The 19984-nt window shown below is 46.0% G+C and overlaps 1 protein-coding gene across 2 annotated transcripts in view; it reads left to right on the forward strand.

The window, feature by feature from the left end:
- The window catches only part of LOC135552178 (semaphorin-6D-like), a 96871-nt gene extending 77196 nt beyond the window's left edge, over positions 1–19675 (forward strand). The window contains exons 12-20 of one of the 2 annotated variants that reach the window (XM_064983635.1): positions 237–454; positions 2782–2913; positions 3083–3238; positions 4568–4741; positions 5373–5513; positions 6708–6785; positions 10074–10132; positions 10799–10852; positions 18093–19675. In XM_064983635.1, the coding sequence (XP_064839707.1) occupies positions 237–454; positions 2782–2913; positions 3083–3238; positions 4568–4741; positions 5373–5513; positions 6708–6785; positions 10074–10132; positions 10799–10852; positions 18093–19420 (2340 nt within the window). In that variant the 3' untranslated portion in view covers positions 19421–19675. The remainder of the gene's footprint in view (positions 1–236; positions 455–2781; positions 2914–3082; positions 3239–4567; positions 4742–5372; positions 5514–6707; positions 6786–10073; positions 10133–10798; positions 10853–18092) is intronic. The other variant, XM_064983636.1, reaches the window with a different exon arrangement.
- Positions 19676–19984: the final 309 nt, after the last annotated feature.

The raw sequence follows: 19984 nt of genomic DNA on the forward strand, positions 1-19984 counted from the left end.
TTGAAATCCCAGGTGAGGGCAAGTTGAAAATGAAATGGTAACTGCTGGTGACAGAATCTCAAGTACCCGCTACTACCGGTGTGCCCTTCAGCAAGGCACTTGTTAACCCCAGACAGCTAGAGCTGTGGCTGCTTCAAGCCTCTCAAGTCCCATGTCTCAGGGGGTCAGGAGAAGAGCGCCAAGGATAATAAAGCACTATTCTGTGATATTTAATTATTTTCTGGTTCGGCTCCAAGGTGGTGTTCTCTCGTGTGGCGCGGGTGTGTAAGAACGACAACGGCGGCTCTCCTCGGGTGCTGGAGCGCTACTGGACCTCCTTCCTGAAGGCGCGGCTCAACTGCTCGGTGCCCGGCGACTCCTTCTTCTACTTCGACGTGCTGCAGTCACTCACCAACGTGCTGCAGATCAACCAGCGCCCCGCAGTGGTGGGAGTGTTCACTACGCAAGCTAACAGGTTAGCCTAGCGGTCAAGAAAGTAGTGGTGAATGAATGTTAAATGACTGGGCACTAGTCCATCAAAGCCAATATCCATACGTTTCCTATACCCCTTTCATACAGACAGAATTCCTACTATTTTACTATGGGTTCTCCTTTTTACCTGCTATTTTGTATATCTGAAAGGGGTCGGGGGGGGTATAAAAAAAAACATGGACATTTAAAACCCACCTAAAGATCAAGTAATGTAACCAAAATACAGGTATCGGGTCTGTGTGATTTGTTCTCTGCTTTATTAAAGGTAAATTCGTTAACACTTCCATTGTTCAACACCTCCCTAATTTGAAATGCAAAAACAGCCCCCATATTCGGCTGGGTGAAATGGCCTAAAAATAATTGTTTATCTTTTTTTCAAACTTAACGGCGATTCACAATATACAAAATGTTTTCTCTAAATAGGCTTTGCTGCACAATTAAAGGTCAATAAACAGCATTTCAAACAGTCAGGAATAATCTAAGGAATTCAGGGTTTAGAAAGTATACCTAAGCTAAATAAAATCTTTCCACAAGCATGAGACCCATTAACAATTTAATTATTTTCTCAAAATAGTTTAACCTGCTTTTCTTTGCGATATTCACTGATCTGGCTTTCAATTAGTCCTAGAAAATACCCTTTTTTTGTTTCAATTTTTTACCAGAAATATGCACATTCTCTAATAGTGCCAAACTTCTTGTAGCAGGCATTATAGAACACGAACACAGGTCTCATAAACAGTCTCTCAAGCACAAGCCCACATGCTAGCGAGGAGCCAGCTAATCTTTATATTTCAAGTCTAGCCAACTTGGATCTATTTGCTTGCTAACAAGGTAGAACTGTTATGAATGCACCCTCCTGTCCAGCTGTTTGAATGACGTAGCCTGTTCACTTTAAGATTTGAAATCAAGTGGCCTACCTGGATAAGAAGAGGTTTCCAATTCCTTATATAAACGTGTCTCTTTATGCTCATTGCACATTTATAAATTGCACGTTTATAAAACACAGACTAGAAAGCTAGCACATAACAGTATGTGGCTAAAATGCTGCTATTCCGCACACGACAAACGGCGCATACGTTTTCCACAATCATGTTCATTGATACTCTGGTTTTCGTAGGGTCTACTTTGTTTCACATGTTGGGAGCTGAGAGCTAAAAAGGTTAAGTTCTCCCAGAGTGGCGCAGCTGCCTGAGGCACTGCATCGCAGTGTTGAGGCGTCACTACAAGCCTGAAGTTCGATCCCAGGCTGTGACACAGCAGGCCGTGACCGGGAGTCCCGTATGGTGGCGCACCTTTGGCCCAGCGAGGGTTTGGCAGGGGCGCTTTCCTTGGCTCATCGAAGCCTGCAAGCTGACTTCAGTCGATCAGTTGAACAGTGTTTCCTCCGACACATTGGTGCGGCAGGCTTCCAGGCGTTAAGAGGCAGCGTGGCTTAGCGAGTCATGTTTCGGGAGGAAGCGTGACTCGAACTTTGCCTCTCCCGAGCCCGTTGGGGAGATTGGATCGCAGTTGGAAATCCCGAAATTGGGGAGAAAAAAAGGTTCACTTCTCGTCTATTACAGTAAAATCATGTCTAATAGTTTTGGTGTCCATATGACCGATTCTGTTGGAACAAACCTCAAATGCAAATAGCGAGTTTAAACTGCTTGCTGTCAGAGAGGAAGAAGATACTCTGTCTTTTGTTGTACTGGAAGTGGCAGGGGCTTGGTGTCTGTGCGAGTGGATGGTGCACAGTGCACACAGTACAGAAGGAGGGAGACCAAAGACCGAACGGTCATAAAAACAAGAACCTAGATTCTTGCGATACAGGCATTTGGAATTTAATGTATAGCCCAGCCCTACCCCCATGGTTTAACTACCCCCCCCCCCCCCCACACACACCACACACTATGTATAAAAGAGAGATACATGCAAGAAAGTAGTAAATAAGGGGCTGTTCGAAAGGGGGTAATATAAACATTGCCTCATACAGTATATTTTAGAGAATATACCACATCTTCTATCTGAAATGGGTAGTCCACTGCAAGAATATGCAACACCACTAAAACTGGAAAAACAGTGTGATATTCACTCACACTGGACCTCCTTCCTCGCAGCCCAGGACCATTTTAGTTTTACCACAGAAACGTCTTGATATTGATTTTTAATTATACACAGAGCTGTACTCACCAGATACAAATCATGTCGCTTTTTTTCACCTTGTTTGACTAGCCAACCATGTTTCAACAAACCTTTTCGACAGCTCAATCCCGCGAGGCTCTTTTTATTTATTTTTTTGAGCACGCTCTTTGCGTCTGTCTCCCTCGTCAGTATCCCTGGCTCAGCAGTGTGTGCCTTCTACATGGACGACATAGAGAAGGCCTTCAATGGGAAGTTTAAGGAGCAGAAGACCAGTGACTCAGCCTGGACCCCAGTACCGGAGGAACAGGTGCCTAAGCCCAGGTATGAGACTGTCCTGAAGGGGCACTAGAATACATATGACCAGGCATGACAACAAACCTATGAGTTGGCTATACAGCACCAACAGATCTGGGACCAGCTAGCACAGTACACACCCGTGATTTGTTTAAATAAGACTTGCCAAATGTAATTTCTCTATTCTCTGCTTTAGGCCTGGTTCCTGTGCCGGTGATGGCCCGGCCTCGGCCTACAAGTCATCCATCAACTTCCCCGACGACACGCTGACCTTCATCAAGTCTTACCCGCTGATGGACGAGGCCGTGCCCTCCGTCAACGACCGGCCCTGCTTCACCCGCACCACCAGCAGGTACAGTAGGGCAGTACCAAACAATATAACCACTTCTCTTTGTGTGGACAAATGGAAACCTAGACAAATATACAATAGTGCAATGTAAAATAACATTTGATCAAATTTAACATATGTCAGTATTTCAGTGCAACCATAAATCTAATTAGTCAATGAATGACACTTTACTCAAACCAGATAACTGAAGTTCTCGCTCAGGAACAAAACCCAGAAATTGCGTCAGCCTAGCTACTGCTAGTGTATTTGACCGGAGACTGTGGCTTCATCCACAAAGTTTGACATTTACTGGCGGTGCAGAGGTGACATGAGCTGTTTGAGTCTGCCTGCCGTACCCCCTGGGTGACCCGTTTGCTGCTTCTCACTGCAGGAAGCTGATGTGATACTCTGGTAAATGACAACAAAAGTCAAGGGTGCATGGGGAACGTGTTATCTCACACTGCTCCCAAATCTAGAGACGAAACATCCTGGTGAAATATCCCAAAGTCCTAGTGAAGTCATGGAAATATTGGAGATAAAATGGGGTTTAAATCATAAGATATTCTCATCGAGTGTGTTGCGTTCATGAACCCGAGGAAATAACATATTTTATAGCATAGTTGATGTTAATAAACTGAAAATGACATACAGTGGCTATGCAGTCTTCAGCAGCCAGTTGAGATGACTTGCGTTAGATATGCACGTGCAAACATACAAAGATAAGAACCTGCACATTCTGGAAGCAATCATGGTTCATTTACAAAAGCTTCCTTGACAGCTGTTTTCCTGCTAGGCAACCAACAGTAACCATTCGGGAAAGTGCCAAATTTCACCCAGAAAGTAGCCTAAAGCAGAAGTGAAATTTCAACGCAGCTGCAGTCTAGCACTTCTGTCTACCCCATTTGAGTGTGCTCTCCACTGATGCACAGAAAATTACAGAATCACGTGGGTTAAAATCAGGAAAGCACAAAGGGTTGAAAAACCATATCCAACTGAAAGTCTCCCGAGTGGCCCAGCATCTCAGTGCTGGAGGCGTCACTACAGACGCCCTGGGTCGAATCCAGCCTCTATCACAACCGGCCGTGATTGGGAGTCCCATAGAGCGGCACACAATTGGCCCAGCGTTGGCAGGTTTTGGCCCGGGTCGGCCGACATTGTACATAAGAATTTGTTCTTAACTGACTTGCCAAGTTAAATAAATAAAAAATCAAAATAATGTATAACCCTATGTTGATCCGTATCTCCATGCCAGTCACGGCGGTGCACTTGTTCTGAATGACTGACACATTATGGCTGACTAGTTACCGTTGCTGGCCATACAATCAGCGCTAACTGTGTTTTTCCCTTCTCCAGGTACAAGCTGACTCAGATTGCGGTGGACACCTCTGCCGGACCGTCTAAGGACCGCACTGTAGTCTTTCTGGGCTCTGAGGATGGCAGGGTCCTGAAGGTGTTGTCCAGCACTCATCCTAACGCCTCCTTTGGCTCCCAACTCTTGGAGGACATTGATGTCTATAACCCCTCTAAGTCAGTACAGAACCTCTATAAGTCAGTCTATAACGGGTTTAGTAAAAGCAAAACTCGGTAATGGAATGAAAACCTGACTGTTATATAAGCACCTGTGTCTAATTTCAGCCGGGACCGTCTCCAAATGAATTAGTCTATACCTGATTTAAAGGAATACGGTATAAATACTGACCACGGCATCATAATGACGCAAAAAGCATAATAGGATGCAAAACGGTGAAAGTCCTATGTCTTGAAAACTTGATTTCTGACATGCACATTGTTTTGGGACTATACTAACAGTGGACTAATGAAACAAATACCAAAAATAGTTTTTGAGCGGAGTATTCCTTTGAAGCTTGTAACCTATATTATTATGGTATTACCCCTACCAAAATATCAAAATATTAACTAAGGTAGTTCACAGGCAGAGTAATTGCATTTTCCACTCTATATTGGGTGTTCAAATGGTATATAAACGTACTAAATGAACATTTATTACAGAGATAGAAATGGGAGCCCCAGAGGCTAAAGGCGACCTGTGACTAATGAATAGTACTGTGTTTCACGTGTCTGTGGTTCTAACTCTAATCCATTAGTATGGCTGTGCTGTAAGGGTTCTCACGTGTCACGTGACCATATTTTGCCGCAGGTGCAACGTTCAGGGGCAGGAGGACAGGAGGATTCTGGGAATGGAGCTGGATAAGGAGCATCATGCCTTGTTCGTGGCCTTCACCAGCTGTGTCATCAGAGTACCACTCAGCCGCTGCACCGAGCACGGCGCCTGCAAAAAGTGAGTTACAACAAGGCAGAGATGATTGTGCAAGAGTGCAAAGGGGAGGATATGCAGTATTGTTAGGATTTAGTACTGCTTTTACACTGCTCAAAATGGTTTGCTCTGTGTTATAACAAATACTTAGTCTCTGGATACCAAGCTCGTTAGATGTCAATTTGTGGTCAAGTGATTTCAGTATAAACAAATATTTATATTTGTTCTAGTCATTTTGCCAATTAATGGCGCAAGAAGAGTACAGAGAAGGCATGAGGAAATTACCAAATTCTCCAAATGTGTTTGGTGCAGAGAGCATATTTTGGCAAACAACCAAAACATTGAAAAGGGTGGCTTAATTGCCCATATAATCAATATTTGAACAGCCTGTAAATGTTGGGGGAAATGTTTGCGATATCATTAGCACAGAATACCACATCAAGAATATCAGTATAGTTGACTGATCCACCCATTGGAATAATTCAACATTTAAACACCCAACAAAAAAACGAATTTCCTCCTTCGTAGTCTGTCACACACACACACTTGCACGTGCATGCACACAAACACAATAGGTCAGCCCACAATGATGCCGTGTGCATCATCTCCTACTGGCGGGATGTGAGGGAGGCAGGGGTTCATGGAGACAGAGAACTGAGTGACAAGTGAGAGACCCAAAGAAGACAACCCTCTCTCCTCCTCCCATAGGCAAGTGAATGACAGACCCTCCCCTCTCCCTTCTTCCTCCCCGAGAGCTCCCCCTCAGTCCCCGTGGCCCTGGCTGTCAGTGTGTCACCACGGCTGGGGGAGAGAGACTGAGGACACCTGTCACTAAGATGACTGGCTTCACCCCTCCAGGCGGCCCGTAATGGCACGGCACACACAAATATTTAGAAACCGATGCACACACCTGTCCTCTAAGGTCTGTCACGGGCAGACTTGTCATCTTGGAGAAAGAGCTAAAACACACACTGACACTGTCAGACACAATCACCTCTCCCGAGTTCACACGCAGGCCAGCCAGTCTCGCTCTGCAGAGCACCAGCTGGGGAATAGCCCCAACAGAATACGCTCCACTAGACCGCAGCAGTATCCTTGGCTCAAGTGTGTGTGTGTGTGGCGTGTCAAAGTAGACACAGTCGGGCGCCCATCGCCTGCACGCCAAGGAGCGATATCATACAGGGATTTTAACCGCCTCTTGCCTCGTCATTTTTCTAGGAGTTGTCTGTCGTCCCGCGACCCGTACTGCATCTGGCTCCGGACTGGGAGCTGTGCCAACATGGCGCCAGGGTTCAAGTAAGTGTCACTTTCCTTCCTGTCGGGCTGAAAGCCGTCAATCTGAAAGGTAATAAAGGTTTGAGAGTGTGATCGTATATCTATCATTGGTATTGGGCCCCATAAAAGGAGAGGAGATTAGAGAGTAGAAGATATGAGGGAAATAAATCTCAAACCCTGTGGAAGTCATATTAAAGAAGAATGTATTGAGTGAGTGACATCATTGTACTGCAGATAAGGGCCGCTCTTCAAAGATGCATTTTCTTGCGCTAGTCAGTTTCTTTATACCAGGAAGTTATACACTCTGGTGCACCGTATGCTAATATGCATTCATTTGTTTCATTATATCTGCTGGCCTTGGGCCAGTTTCCACTTGTGCAATGCACTTTAAGTGAAAGGAATGCTCAACCGCTTGAGCCACAATGGCTTGAGTTCATTGATTTATTTATGAGCTGACAGATACTGCAATCGTCAGGAATAAAACATGTTTTCACCCCGGACCTCCTGAAAATGAAAATAGTCTCTCTAATTATCTGGAACATAAGAAATGACTGAACAACTGATGGGTTGCCATCGATCAATTCTCATGAACCGAAGAGGGGTCATTTGACACTGTGACTCATAATCGTTGATCTCCAGTGCTATCGAAAAAGCTGCTGTGTAAAAGGGCAATTATGGTGATTCATTTGGCCATGCCACCAGTTAACCTTGTTCCACAACCCCACCCATTCCCTAGCAGTGATCCTGGTTTCTGTCCTGACCTCGTGCCATCACACCCGATTTCAACTAATCAAACAAATTGCCAACACTTTGTTTCGCTGATATGAGACGATCCCCTTAAATATCCCAGTGTAGATTTTCTTTTTTGTTTGTTTGTTACTTGGTCAGTAAAAAGTGAAGATTTTAGATGTGTGGGACCGAGTAGAAGAGCGGAAAGCAGTCTGCCTGGTTTGACTGCTGAAGAATTGAGTTTCGACATGGCACTTCCAGGGTTGGCGGTTTAGCGCATTTTGTCATGTTGTGTCCGCAGTAAAAGCCTAGATTGAATCTTTTAGATGCTGAAAAAAGGTAATTTAGCTTTCTTAAATGTCGTAGTGCACCAACATGAATTCAATACCAAACACTAATCTAATATTGGGATTTGTGGGAAAATGTTTCATGACATTCCTCATTCCAGCAGCACAGGAATTGGCGGTTTAAGATGAGGTTTCATCAAACTTGAGACTATTGCAAGTTCCATGAAGTTCCACTCAAAAGTATCGATCACAATTTTGGATAGAGAGTTGGAGTTCAGTGGGACAAGGAAAGTTTTCAGGGTTCTGGAAACACCTCATCCAGGACACTGTGGTTCCGCAACTTCCCTAAGATGAGCAGCAGATGGGCCTTGTTGTCGTGGCAGCGAGTCAGTGGTTTCCCTGGAGACTAATTGGGTTGATCCAGAGGTGAATGTGACAGCTGCTTTGGCAGACCAGGCCGTCTTTGCAAAACGCTCCAAAGAGCTCCCAAGTGAGGCAACCCGGGAAAAAACTAAATGGAGCGGAAGTCGGTCCTGAAGGAACTCTGCAGCCTGGCCCGCCACGGTTTAAAATATGTTGCTTGTTCTCCTAAACTTAAACTTCTATTTAGGCCAACTCCAAAACGGAATCCTCTGTATTTGGTTGTGAGTGGGTGTCCCTAACTGTGACGGTTTTATATGTTTTATTGGCAAATATTTGTATAAATATCCAGTGGTGGAAAAAGTACCCAATTGTCATACTGTCATAGTGAAAGTCGGGTATATCAGTGAAAGTCAACCAGTAAAACAGTACTTGAGTAAAAGTATTTGGTTTTAAATGTACTTAAGTATCAAAAGTAAATGTAATTGATCAAAGTAGGGATGACCAGGGATGTTCTCTTGATGAGTACATGAATTGGACCATTTTCCTGTCCTGCTAAGCATTCAGAATTGAGCGAGTACTTTTGGGTGTCAGGGAAAATGTATGGAGTAAAAAGTACATTATTTTCTTTGGGAATGTAGTGAAGTAAAAGTAAAAAAAATAAAATGAATCAAGTACAGATACCAAAAAAAACGACTTAAGTCGTACTTGAAAGTATTTTTACTTAAGTACTTTACACCACTGTAAATATCTACTTTTATCTACTTATATCACTGTGTCTGTATGCATCTCTGGTAGGTCGTTGTTTGCATGTATGCGTTGTCAGTCTTTTTTTCTGAGAATTTGCATCTATTCATATGTATGTCTCCTAGTGCTTTGCCCTCCTTCATTACAAGTAAATAGAGCTTTAAAGTGTCAGCGAGGGAAATGAATAGCGCTCTCTCACTCACGCATTCCACACTTTTTTTGAGAATGGATACATAGAGAGCGAGAGAGGAGGGGGGAAAGCAAAAACAAACAAATGAACACAAAGCAAGGACTCCACAGCTCCGAGATGGAAAGGGCTGGAGGGTGAATGAGAATGTGCGCCCGTTGGTGTCAGAAGTAGGATCCAACCTAATCCTATTCATTCCCCTTCCCATAATGGACACTTGTGTGCTGCCTTCAAACCGCACATCCCATTAGCTTCCAGCCACTCTAAATGTATCTGGTTGTGTGTGGACCTTTTCTCTCATTCACAAGCACGCTAAATCTATCGATGGCTATCAGTGCAAGCGGCATGCACTGATTGAAAAATCCTAATGAGAATGAACACTCCGTGGGCAGGAGGGGAGAGTGGCCCCAAATACAGCGCTTAATAGTTCAAACCCGCACTCGTGTGTTTTACATCCCTCAAAAGTGTGCTGGAATATGCACAGGCAAGACACTGTGTCTGGCTACATATTTTGTTTGAATAGGGTCTGGATTATGACCTTGGCTTTAGTCATAGCTGCCTTTTTTCTTCTGACTGATGCAGGCTGTCCTTGCCAAATGAGGCCCGGCGACATCTGCTCCCCCTGTCACCTGATAGGAAGAGTTATTGTCATCTGACCTTTATCAGTCGTGGCGCTGGCTTCTAATTGGACAGCAAAAATGGATGTTCTCTCCGTTCGTGCCATTCTCCTGATTCACCCACCTTGTCTGTGGATGGTGAAGTCATAGGCATATGCAGGATGTCTCTCTGACACAGTGTACGGGCTACAGAAGTTCTTCTCTCCTCCACGACTGGCAGGTCGGGCAAGTTCTCTGTGTCAGGATGGCGCTAAATGGGCTTCCAGCCTGGAGTGAATGACACGGGTCCCAATTACAGTTGGATAGGTGGCAGCAAACAGGAAAACAGGTGATGAGCCTCCATTTTTACTCTCTCTCTCTCTCTCTCTCTCTCTCTCCCCAGGGCTGGCTTTGACCAGGACATCGAGGGAGACCACTCACTGTACCCTGAAAACTGCCACGGTGAGCTATCATCCACGTCCCCATGGCAACAGGCCACTCACCTAAACATTAGCCCTGTAAGAAGAGGGTCTATTCCTTCATGGAAGAATGGGTTTCACAGGCTTCCATGGTGTTATATCAAATACCTCCTCCCCTTTTGTTATGGATTTAATTGATGATGTGGCAATTGAATTTGCTACCTGTCAATCTGCCAGCTGAACATTGAAGGGGTACAGTATCAAATCAAATTGTATTTGTCACATGCCCCGAATTTAATACACCTTACAGTGAAATGCTTACTTACAAGCCCTTAACCAACAATGCAGTTAAGAAAATACCTACAAATATATATATTTTTTTAAGTATGTTCTTAGATACACACGGAAGTTCTATCAACAAGGCTACATACTGCAGACACATTTACATGCTACACTGCATGTTTATACAAGGCAGACTAAAAGTACAAGAATATGAAGAGAAAAGTATGGTAGGGGAGAAAATGGCACATCTAAAAATTATTTTATGACGCTTGAATCCACAACTGGGTCACAATTTGGAACCTACTACTTGTATTTCACGTCACGCCGCCGGGAGAACCCCATTTATTTTCTTATGTCTTTGTGAGCGGTATGTAATTCACTCCGTCTTTTCTCTCTCCATATTAATGCTTTGTTTTGCTCCCATCAGCAGATGTGCTGGCGACCACACGAAACCAGAACTCCGCGGCAGACTCGGCCTACGGTCAGTTTCCATTTCTCCCAGTCTCTCTCGCCCTTTCTTTCTCCCTGTGTTGCGTTCCAATTCGTTTTATTGTAGTATGACTGAGCATAAACACTTTGAATTAAGTGACATGCAATGAGTTTGCTATAACTATTGGCGATTAGTAGTTTCACACCATGATGATGTGAACGCTGACCCTTTGCTTCTTGTATGTCTAATATCTTGAAAACTTGACTACTGACTTGCAAAACATTTTGGGACTGTATCAACAGTGGGACTAATGAAACACATTTTTTTTGAAACAGTTTAAGTGTCTTTTCCCTTTAAGGCTTCCCACTAGACGACTTGAAAATGAAAGAGTACCCCAAGCTTTTCCGTGTCTGTTAAACCTTTTGACTTAGAGACCATTATAGCTTTTTATTTGACTCGAAATTCAAAGTAATGTTTGATTGTTTGGTTCAGTTTGCTCCTTCACAGGGCTACAAACATTGCTCTAGTTCCACATCTTGTAGAGAAGATTAAACACGTGTTGCTGCTTCTGGAAATTGGAGGCTGAGGAGTAAGATCAGATACACTTTTTAAACCAAGAGGATCTCCTTGGGTAGCCGATTGAAAGTACATTATCTATCTCGCAATTCATAACTCGGCATGGCCCAAGTCAATAAACCCCTCTGGTAGGCCTAATATTACTTGAGCGTGGTAATTGTAATTCACAGAGCGAGCCTCACACCAGAGAAGACCCTCGTGATGTAATAGAAGCCCAGCCTTTGCCATTCACTGTGATTAACCCAAGGAGTGAACGACGCTATTAGAGGCTAATAGAGAGACTAGCCTCGGCTGCCAACAGGCACGTTGGGCTTTAACCTGCTGGCCCTGGCGTGGCTCAGCCAAGTGTGAATGTCTGTCAGAGAAGTGATTTCTCGATTGGGGGAAGTCCAATTCTGACTGGAGTCTGTTTTTAAAAAATAATGCTATTTTGAGTGAACTTTGACTGGCCCCCAGGTGCAATCTGTGTATAAAATCATGGCGGTATCGCTTCATTAGCAGTCAATCCCATCATGCAGCAGCACACAGGGTTCAAGGTGGCCCTCCACGAGCACCGGGAACACAGCGAAGGTGGTTTTCAATCACTGAAACCCCCCAGAAACACTGACAATGCCAAAGACCTTGAAACGGTCTTGATGGCTATGCAGAAAACGTCCTGACTCCAATGATGGACTAGGCGTAGGGAGCATGCCAGAGTTTAGCCAGGTAATGGTCAAGAGTGACTGTTTGTCATTTCTGAATGCCTATGAAACAAATCAATTTAATGAAGGCAGTGCTTTACTGATCCTGGTTAAAACCAGAGGATGGAAATATGACATGAGAACTTACCACTGCACTTGGAATATATTATCTTTATCGTGGCTTTACATACAATGATTATTGATATACCCGTAAGCCAGTTAGGATGAACTTTGTCCATAAATCCTGCCCAAATCTGACATGTTAACTTTAGTTCTAAAGTGAATACTTTATACATAATTTAGAGATACATCAATAGGACATAGGGAATGCAGTTGGTTATTGAACTGCAGCTCATATAGTAAATTACAGTGGCCTTGTGCCCATCTATGATTACTCCACAAAGCCTAAGTGGTCCGCAGTGTTCTAAGAGATTGGTCCTGCGGCTTTAGAACATTGGACAGACCTGTGTTGTGCCAGCTGGCTCGAACAATCCGGTCCAAAAATTGGCCTTGGTTTGTTTCCGAAAGCTCTACAAGGTCTTTAAAAGGAACAAGAGCCCCTTTCGAAAAAGGTCTTGCGGGCGAACGCTGTGCAAATGATCATAATTACCGGCAATTTATGACTTATTTGGCAGTAACTGATGCTATAGACCTTCCCTTTTAATACAAGGAAGATAACACAGAGACACTCCATTTGTAAGTGCCTCAACTCATTAAAAAACACTTTAGGAACTCGGCGGTGGGTCGTCAGCTCGGGTGGAGGTATGCAATTATGGGGCCGAGACGGAGCAGAAATCACATCAGATTGTCTCATTTGCATGCGTTATGTGGACGTCCGCGTGGTATGCCGACCTCCTAATTACTTTTACGGCAGCTTAACGTATTTCCTATAGCCGTCCGCGGTTTATCACCTTGTAACTGTATGCACCACGCGGCGCCGCGGCCCGGGCCGTATCATTAACAAATGTACACGACACGCACGTCTTCACCGAGTGGAAATCCTTGGCATAAAGAGAGTCATATACTGTGGTGGGTGTAACGCCGTATTGAAACGCCTATGTGTAAATAAATGAAGAGGCTGGGGGAAATGATTGAATCGTCAGTTGGTATTGACGTTCAGATTGAGTCCGACAAAGGGAAGATTGGTCTTTTGAGACCGGGCTGAATATAATTTCTCTCACCACTGAGAACACCACCAACCTCTATTATACCCTGAGAGTGAGTCACTGGAGCCAGTGATCATGCTCAGGTTTTCATGTATTCAGCTTCTCTTGGGGGTGCCTAGTGGCTTTACTTGTTGACGCAGTGATTTCCCAGGCACATTCATGCAGGAAACATCCATCCTGAAGGGAAGCGCTGTCGTGTTAGGCTTGGCAGCATCCATTACAGCGGTGACGAGGGTGCTCCGCCTGAAACGAGCAAAACAAGATAATGAATTTATTGCCCGTTGAGCGACGTGTGCATATGGGAAAGCCAATGATTCCAGTGGCATCTATCCTGGTGGCAAGGCGTTGTACAGGCCTAACAGCAATGTGTCATACTTGTACTGTACATTTAATGGTCGGAAGCAGAGAGAGTTTGAAACTCACACATTGAAATTTGCCGGACTGGTGGTGAATTGACTTTAATGATGGGGTGGGGAAGATTTTAACAGAAAATATTTTCCTTTCTTTGGCTGGTGAAAAGGTGTGCCTGACCTTTCACCTTTTTATTTAACGAGGCAAGTCAGTTAAGAACAAATTCTTATTTACATTGAGGGCCTACCACGGTCAAACCTGGACGACGCTGGGCCTATTGTGCGCCTCCCTATAGGACTCCCAATCACGGCCGGATGTGATACAGCCTGGATTCGAACCGGGGACTGTAGTGACGTCTCTTGCACTGAGATGCAGTGCCTTAGACCGCTGTGCCACTCGGGAGCCCGTACCATATAGATATGGTAATAAATTTAAAAAAAATAATGGCAATGAATGACTAAAGCTTTTCAGAATTCTGAGTAAAAGGCTTTACTGATCAGTGTTCGTAGAAGATTTATTAACTGTTAGACCTCTCACACAGTGACCAACCAGAAATTGACCGAAGCCGTTTTTACCAAATATAAGCCGTTTTTGAAGCCGGTTGGATTATTTTAACCAATCACAAGCCTCTCCAGCATACATCATTTCACCTATTACTTAAACCTAACATTCCCATTGTCCTGGCTCAAGAGTGCTCAGGTTCAGAACGTACATGTGTGACTATAAACTCAAGCAGAAATACATTACCCAGCAACCTGAAGTGGAGCTCTGCTGAACTTAAAGACCTGCTGAAAATACCAGATTCAATTGGATACGTGAAAATGCAGCATTTTCTAGTTGTACATTAGGAAACATATTATATTATGCAAACTGTTTGACAGCTCCGATTCTGTTCCCTGGCGGGCTCTAGTCATAATGCCTTTCCCCTCTACCACTAATCCCAAAAAGCCTTATATGTGTTAAGGTAACGTGCATATACACACTCATAATAGTACTATTCTGAGTGTTATCTGGATTTCAGTTACCGGAGCGTTCACTGGGCACTCCAATTCCACCACTAAGTGCTAAATGTTATATTCATCTGTCAGAATTATCTCTTATCTATTCTACTGTTAAATTACCATTTATGACCGAGAACAAAATGCACACAGTTCATTTTTTTGGGGATTGGGATTTATACAAAATGGCCTACAAAAATACGTATATGCAGGTAACTGCCAAAATGAAAGGAACAACAACAAAGTGTTTGAATATAATTTTGGGCCACCATGAAGCCAGATCTGCTTCAATGCACCTTGACATAGATTCTATAGTGTCTGGAACTCTATTGGAGGGATGCGACACCCTTCTTCCGCAAGAAATTCCATCATTTGTGTGTTGCCGTCTCGGGCACCGCTCCAGAATCTCCTATAAGCGTTCAATTGGGTTGAGATCTGGTGACTGAGACTGCCATGGCATATGGTTTACATTTGTCTTTATGCTCATTAATCCATTCAGTGATCACTCGTGCCCTGTAGATGGAGGGGGGCATTGTCATGCTATGGGGGCATAGCCATGACAGAGAAAATAATGGACTGCCCAGCATTTTTATACATGACCCTAAGCATGATGGGATGTCGATTGCTTAACTAACTCACAAACCACACTTTTGTAGAAGCACCTGCTTTCAATATACTTTGTATCCCGCTTACCCATTATTTTGGCAGTTGCCTATATCTACCAGAGGACGTTTGTTCAGAATATCACCTCAAGGCAGGGTAGAGTTTCTGATGCTTGTTTTGCTCACCGGCAGTTCCGTAATCCTTCAAAAGGCACATCCTGCCAAGTCCTGAGGCCTGGTCTAGCCTCCATTGGCACTAAGCAGAGAAATCTGGATACCTCACACTCCCAGCAGATATCCATATGTCCTGTTCATTGAAGCCAAATAAAGAGGCACGATCACACCTTTTTATTAGCACGGGCTATAATGCTTACACTGCGCCGTATCGTGTCAAAATGACGCCAAGATGAATGCTTCGTCAACATCTCATTATCTGTCTTCACGTACAGTAGCATTGCTGTCCTGCCAACAGAAGTAGCACTGCTGTGAAGTATCAAACAGTCCCATTTTGATTGGGAGGGAGGGAGGGAGGGAGGGAGGGAGAGAGGGAGAGAGGGAGAGAGGGAGAGAGGGAGAGAGGGAGAGAGGGAGAGAGGGAGAGAGAGAGAGAGAGAGAGAGACTCTCTTAGGCCAAAGGTAACAGGGTTTCTAATATTGGTCAGCAGTTTGTGACCTTTTAAGCAACACTATCAATGGACAGTGTGTGCTGCAACAAAGGCAGCATCAACAAACCTTGTCTCGCGCCGCGCGAATGCCACTGCATCGGACTGTGAGTAGAATCTAATGCCAGTGCTGGAGTCCCTGTACCTACCGACGTACTCAGATCCTGAATATTCCCTTCTCTGTTCTTGCCCCTGTCATAAAATGTCTTTGATTGTGCGATAGCTTGGTTTCTAATTGAAGTCATTTGTACTCTATGACAAACGGAAGATGTTGTTATACAGTATATTGACTTTTCTTTGTTGTCAAACGATAGCTGGAGCATATCCAAGCCAATCAATTTTCTGTGTCATAACTGTTTACTGGAGTTGGTAGATACCTCACACATTCAACACTGTTTTGACAACAACAGAAGCCATGACTCTCTAAGCAGATCCCTACGTTTTAACCCTTGAATGCTACTCTAAAGTTGGTTGGCAGGCCGTGCCAGCATATCGCTCGGTGCACGGGATCTCAAACCGGTGCTGAAATCCGAGGCTTATCACGCATTTGGTTCCCATTAGAGGCGAGGAATCCTCTGAGAACATCACTCTTTCTGGAAATATGTGACCTACATAAGAGTCTATATGAGAACCACACGGGAAGGGCTTTGCTCGATGGGGCTTTCGAGAGAAAGACATTCGTTTTGGTTGAGTCTAATTACCATATCTGTCTCTCTCTCGCCCTGTCCTATTTTTAACTTTTGGAGGGAAAAAAAAGAGACAACGATGAGATGAAAGTCAGAGTGTTGGTGCTCACCAGGGTATTGTGTATTCTTCTACCTCCAACTTTTAGTTCTAGAAATCTGTTCTGATTGCAAGACCACGGGGCCAAGCGCTGTTTCATACTTGACACTTTAACAATTACTCCCAAGATATCAACATCTTATGAAACTATATACATGGATAGCCTTTGTAATGAAAAATGTGATTCTTTTTTCGAGGAAGTGACAAGCAACGCTTTCTTTTAGTTACCTCGGTCCAGCATGCTCATCCACTCTTTCTGATCCCTCTGTTAGACCTTCATGAGTTACCCCGGTCCAGCATGCTCATCCACTCTTCCAGATCCCTCTGTTAGACCTTCATGAGTTACCCCGGTCCAGCATGCTCATCCACTCTTCCTGATCCCTCTGTTAGACCTTCATGAGTTACCCCGGTCCAGCATGCTCATCCACTCTTCCTGATCCCTCTGTTAGACCTTCATGAGTTACCCCAGTCCAGCATGCTCATCCACTCTTCCTGATCCCTCTGTTAGACCTTCATGAGTTACCTCAGTCCAGCATGCTCATCCACTCTTCCTGATCCCTCTGTTAGACCTTCATGAGTTACCCCGGTCCAGCATGCTCATCCACTCTTCCTGATCCCTCTGTTAGACCTTCATGAGTTACCCCAGTCCAGCATGCTCATCCACTCTTCCTGATCCCTCTGTTAGACCTTCATGAGTTACCTCGGTCCAGCATGCTCATCCACTCTTCCTGATCCCTCTGTTAGACCTTCATGACATTTTAATGGCGCTCCCCAGAGGACACAGACACCATTATCTCTGCTGGGCTAAACCCAACCCCAGCTGCTGCTCTGCTGGATAGGCTCGGGTACCATTCTCATTTAGCCTCCCCATAACCGAGCTGCAAATCCGTGGCTGCAGCGTGCCTGTTCGAGCCCCGATAAGCTTCTGGATATCGGGAGTGTTGATCTTGGCCAGTGCGAGGAGCCAGGTGCACCTGCAGTGAAGTATGAACTCAAATCAACTCTGCAGAGGGGGAGAAAAAAACATGGCTTTCCTCCCAGGGTCCTCCTAAGCTTTGTGTGCTCTGTGTTTAGAGTCTGGGCTGATTTGGGTGTTTGTTATGATGAATGAGTAGACTGTCTGGAGGCTTCTCTGTTGTGGCCTCCTGAGACAGTGGCAGCAGAGTGCCTGGCAGGATAGCTCTCTGTGTTTGATGGAGGGAAGAATGAATGACTTGGTGGGCTGGATTCAATCCGTATTGCGGAAGTATAGCCTAAGATGCGCGTTGCAGCTCGATTTTAAATTTTAAAAGCAATGTTTGCGTTTTTGCAGACACTGCAATTTTTCCGTTGTTACAGCCACAATGTGGCGGGGGGGGGGGGTGTGAAAGCCTTTTGATGTCATGACAGGACCTGACAAGGAAGGTTTTATTTTCGTACGGGCTACGTCATGACGTATTTTTCTTTCTTTTGTTCTTGCTTTTTCTCCTTTAGGTGTCCGAAGGCTCCCTGACATGGAGAAGTCCAGCCCCAGCGTCCATTACACCCTCCTGATCGCCTGCGTTCTGGTGGCCTTCTTCCTCGGCGCCATCCTCTCCGGCTTCTTGGTGTCATGCTACTGCAGTCACAACGCCCGCCGTGCCCACCGGCTTGGCAAGGACCCTGAGGCGTCCATCCACCCCGCCCTCTCGTTGCGCAGCCTGGCCAAGCTAAACGGCCTGCTGGACGGCCAGCCCAAAGAGGAGAAGCTGGACGTGTCCACGCCCAAGATGTACAGCTCCTTCATTCCCAGTGGGAAGGAGCACACTCCAGAGAGACACGGGATGTCCCTGGGAGACCCGGACCTTAATCTCTCCCAAGGGGAGAACCTCTCGGGCCTGCCCACCCCAGACTCCACCCCGGAGCTGCCCATCAAGAACATGAAGGCTTTCCGGAACCAGTGGGAGAGGAACCAGAACTGCAACAACGCCAAGGAGTCCAAGGCACCCCCCGGCACTGGCTTCAGCCTGGGTTCGTCAAGGTCCGTCACCCAGCAGGTGTTCCCCTTCTCTCACAGCCTGACCAACGGCCAAGCCCTGGGGCACCTGCCTGAGGAGAGGAAGATCCCCAACGATGAGCGTGCGCAGGGGGCTTCGGCCTCCCACTCCTGCTGCCCGCAGACGGTGGTGGACGTGGCGGCCCTGGACGAGCTCCTCAAGCACATCTACGAGGTCAGCGCCTCGGGCAGCCGCAGCATCACTGTGCTGACCTCACCATGTGCCCCCCTACCGGGTAGCTCCAGTTCCAGCCATAACCACAGCAGCTTCAGATCCCAGCCCCAGATCCCCGAGACGGAGTCAGCCACGTACTACAGCTCCTCCACCCTGCCCAGGGACAGTCTGACCCGCCGCCTGGACGTGCCCCCGGACGCCGCCGCCGCCTCCTCGGCCGGCGCCACCCCACTGCAGCAGCAGTCCATCCCCGAGCGAAGCGCAGTGACTCGCCACCACTCCCAGAGGCACTTAATGATCAAGATGGGCAACGGAGGGGCCGTCCCGCGCCAACACAGCTTCAGACAGGACGGGGGTGGGCTACCGCCCCACCAATTGCTCACCCGGATGAACTCGTCAGGTGGTGGCGGGGGAGGGGTCGGCTGTGAGGTCCACCAGCCGCTCATCCCCAGTGCCTGCCTGACACGGCAGCACAGCTACAGCGAACCGCCGCACCTTCACCGCGCAGCCATCGTACGCCGCACGGCCTCCCTCAAGCCCCAAGTGCCCCCCAAGCCCCACTTCCTGCCTGCCACTTCGCCCGTAAATGAGCAAGGCAAGTACAACTACTGAGCGCTAAGGAGTCGGACCGAGAGGCTCCGAAACGACAGTCGATGTAACCGCGCTCCTCTGAGTTAGGGAAAGTGGAGCTCAAAGGGGGCAACTACTGGGACTGACACACCTTTTGGTGAGATGCCCGAGAATAGCCTCCACACCTGATAAATGTCTTTGTACCATATTGGTATTATTGCAATGCTCCTTGATCACAGAAGGGTGATGGATTCACAGGATATAGAAAATGTGGTGGTATTATTTTGAGGGGGGGGGGGGGGGGGGTTCTATACCCTTCAGTGAGGCCAAAGAATACATTAACAGGAGCCCCAGAACTCAATGTAAAGGACAGATCGCAAGTCGACCACCACGCTATGGACAATGCCTGTTCTAGCTTGGACCCAAGCCCTCAACCTAAGAGAGCACCTCACGACACGAACAAACCCCCTGCCTGTAATATGTGTATACTGTTTGTGTGTGTGCACAGGCAAATGCACTGCACGTGAAGATACACACATGGCGTCGCCATGAAGCAGCTACACGAACTGTGGTGAGACTCAACTCCTAGCCGTTTCTTAACCCTCT

Source organism: Oncorhynchus masou, chromosome 13, assembly GCF_036934945.1.
Source record: "Oncorhynchus masou masou isolate Uvic2021 chromosome 13, UVic_Omas_1.1, whole genome shotgun sequence".
In the NCBI taxonomy this organism is placed as follows: Eukaryota; Metazoa; Chordata; class Actinopteri; order Salmoniformes; family Salmonidae; genus Oncorhynchus; species Oncorhynchus masou.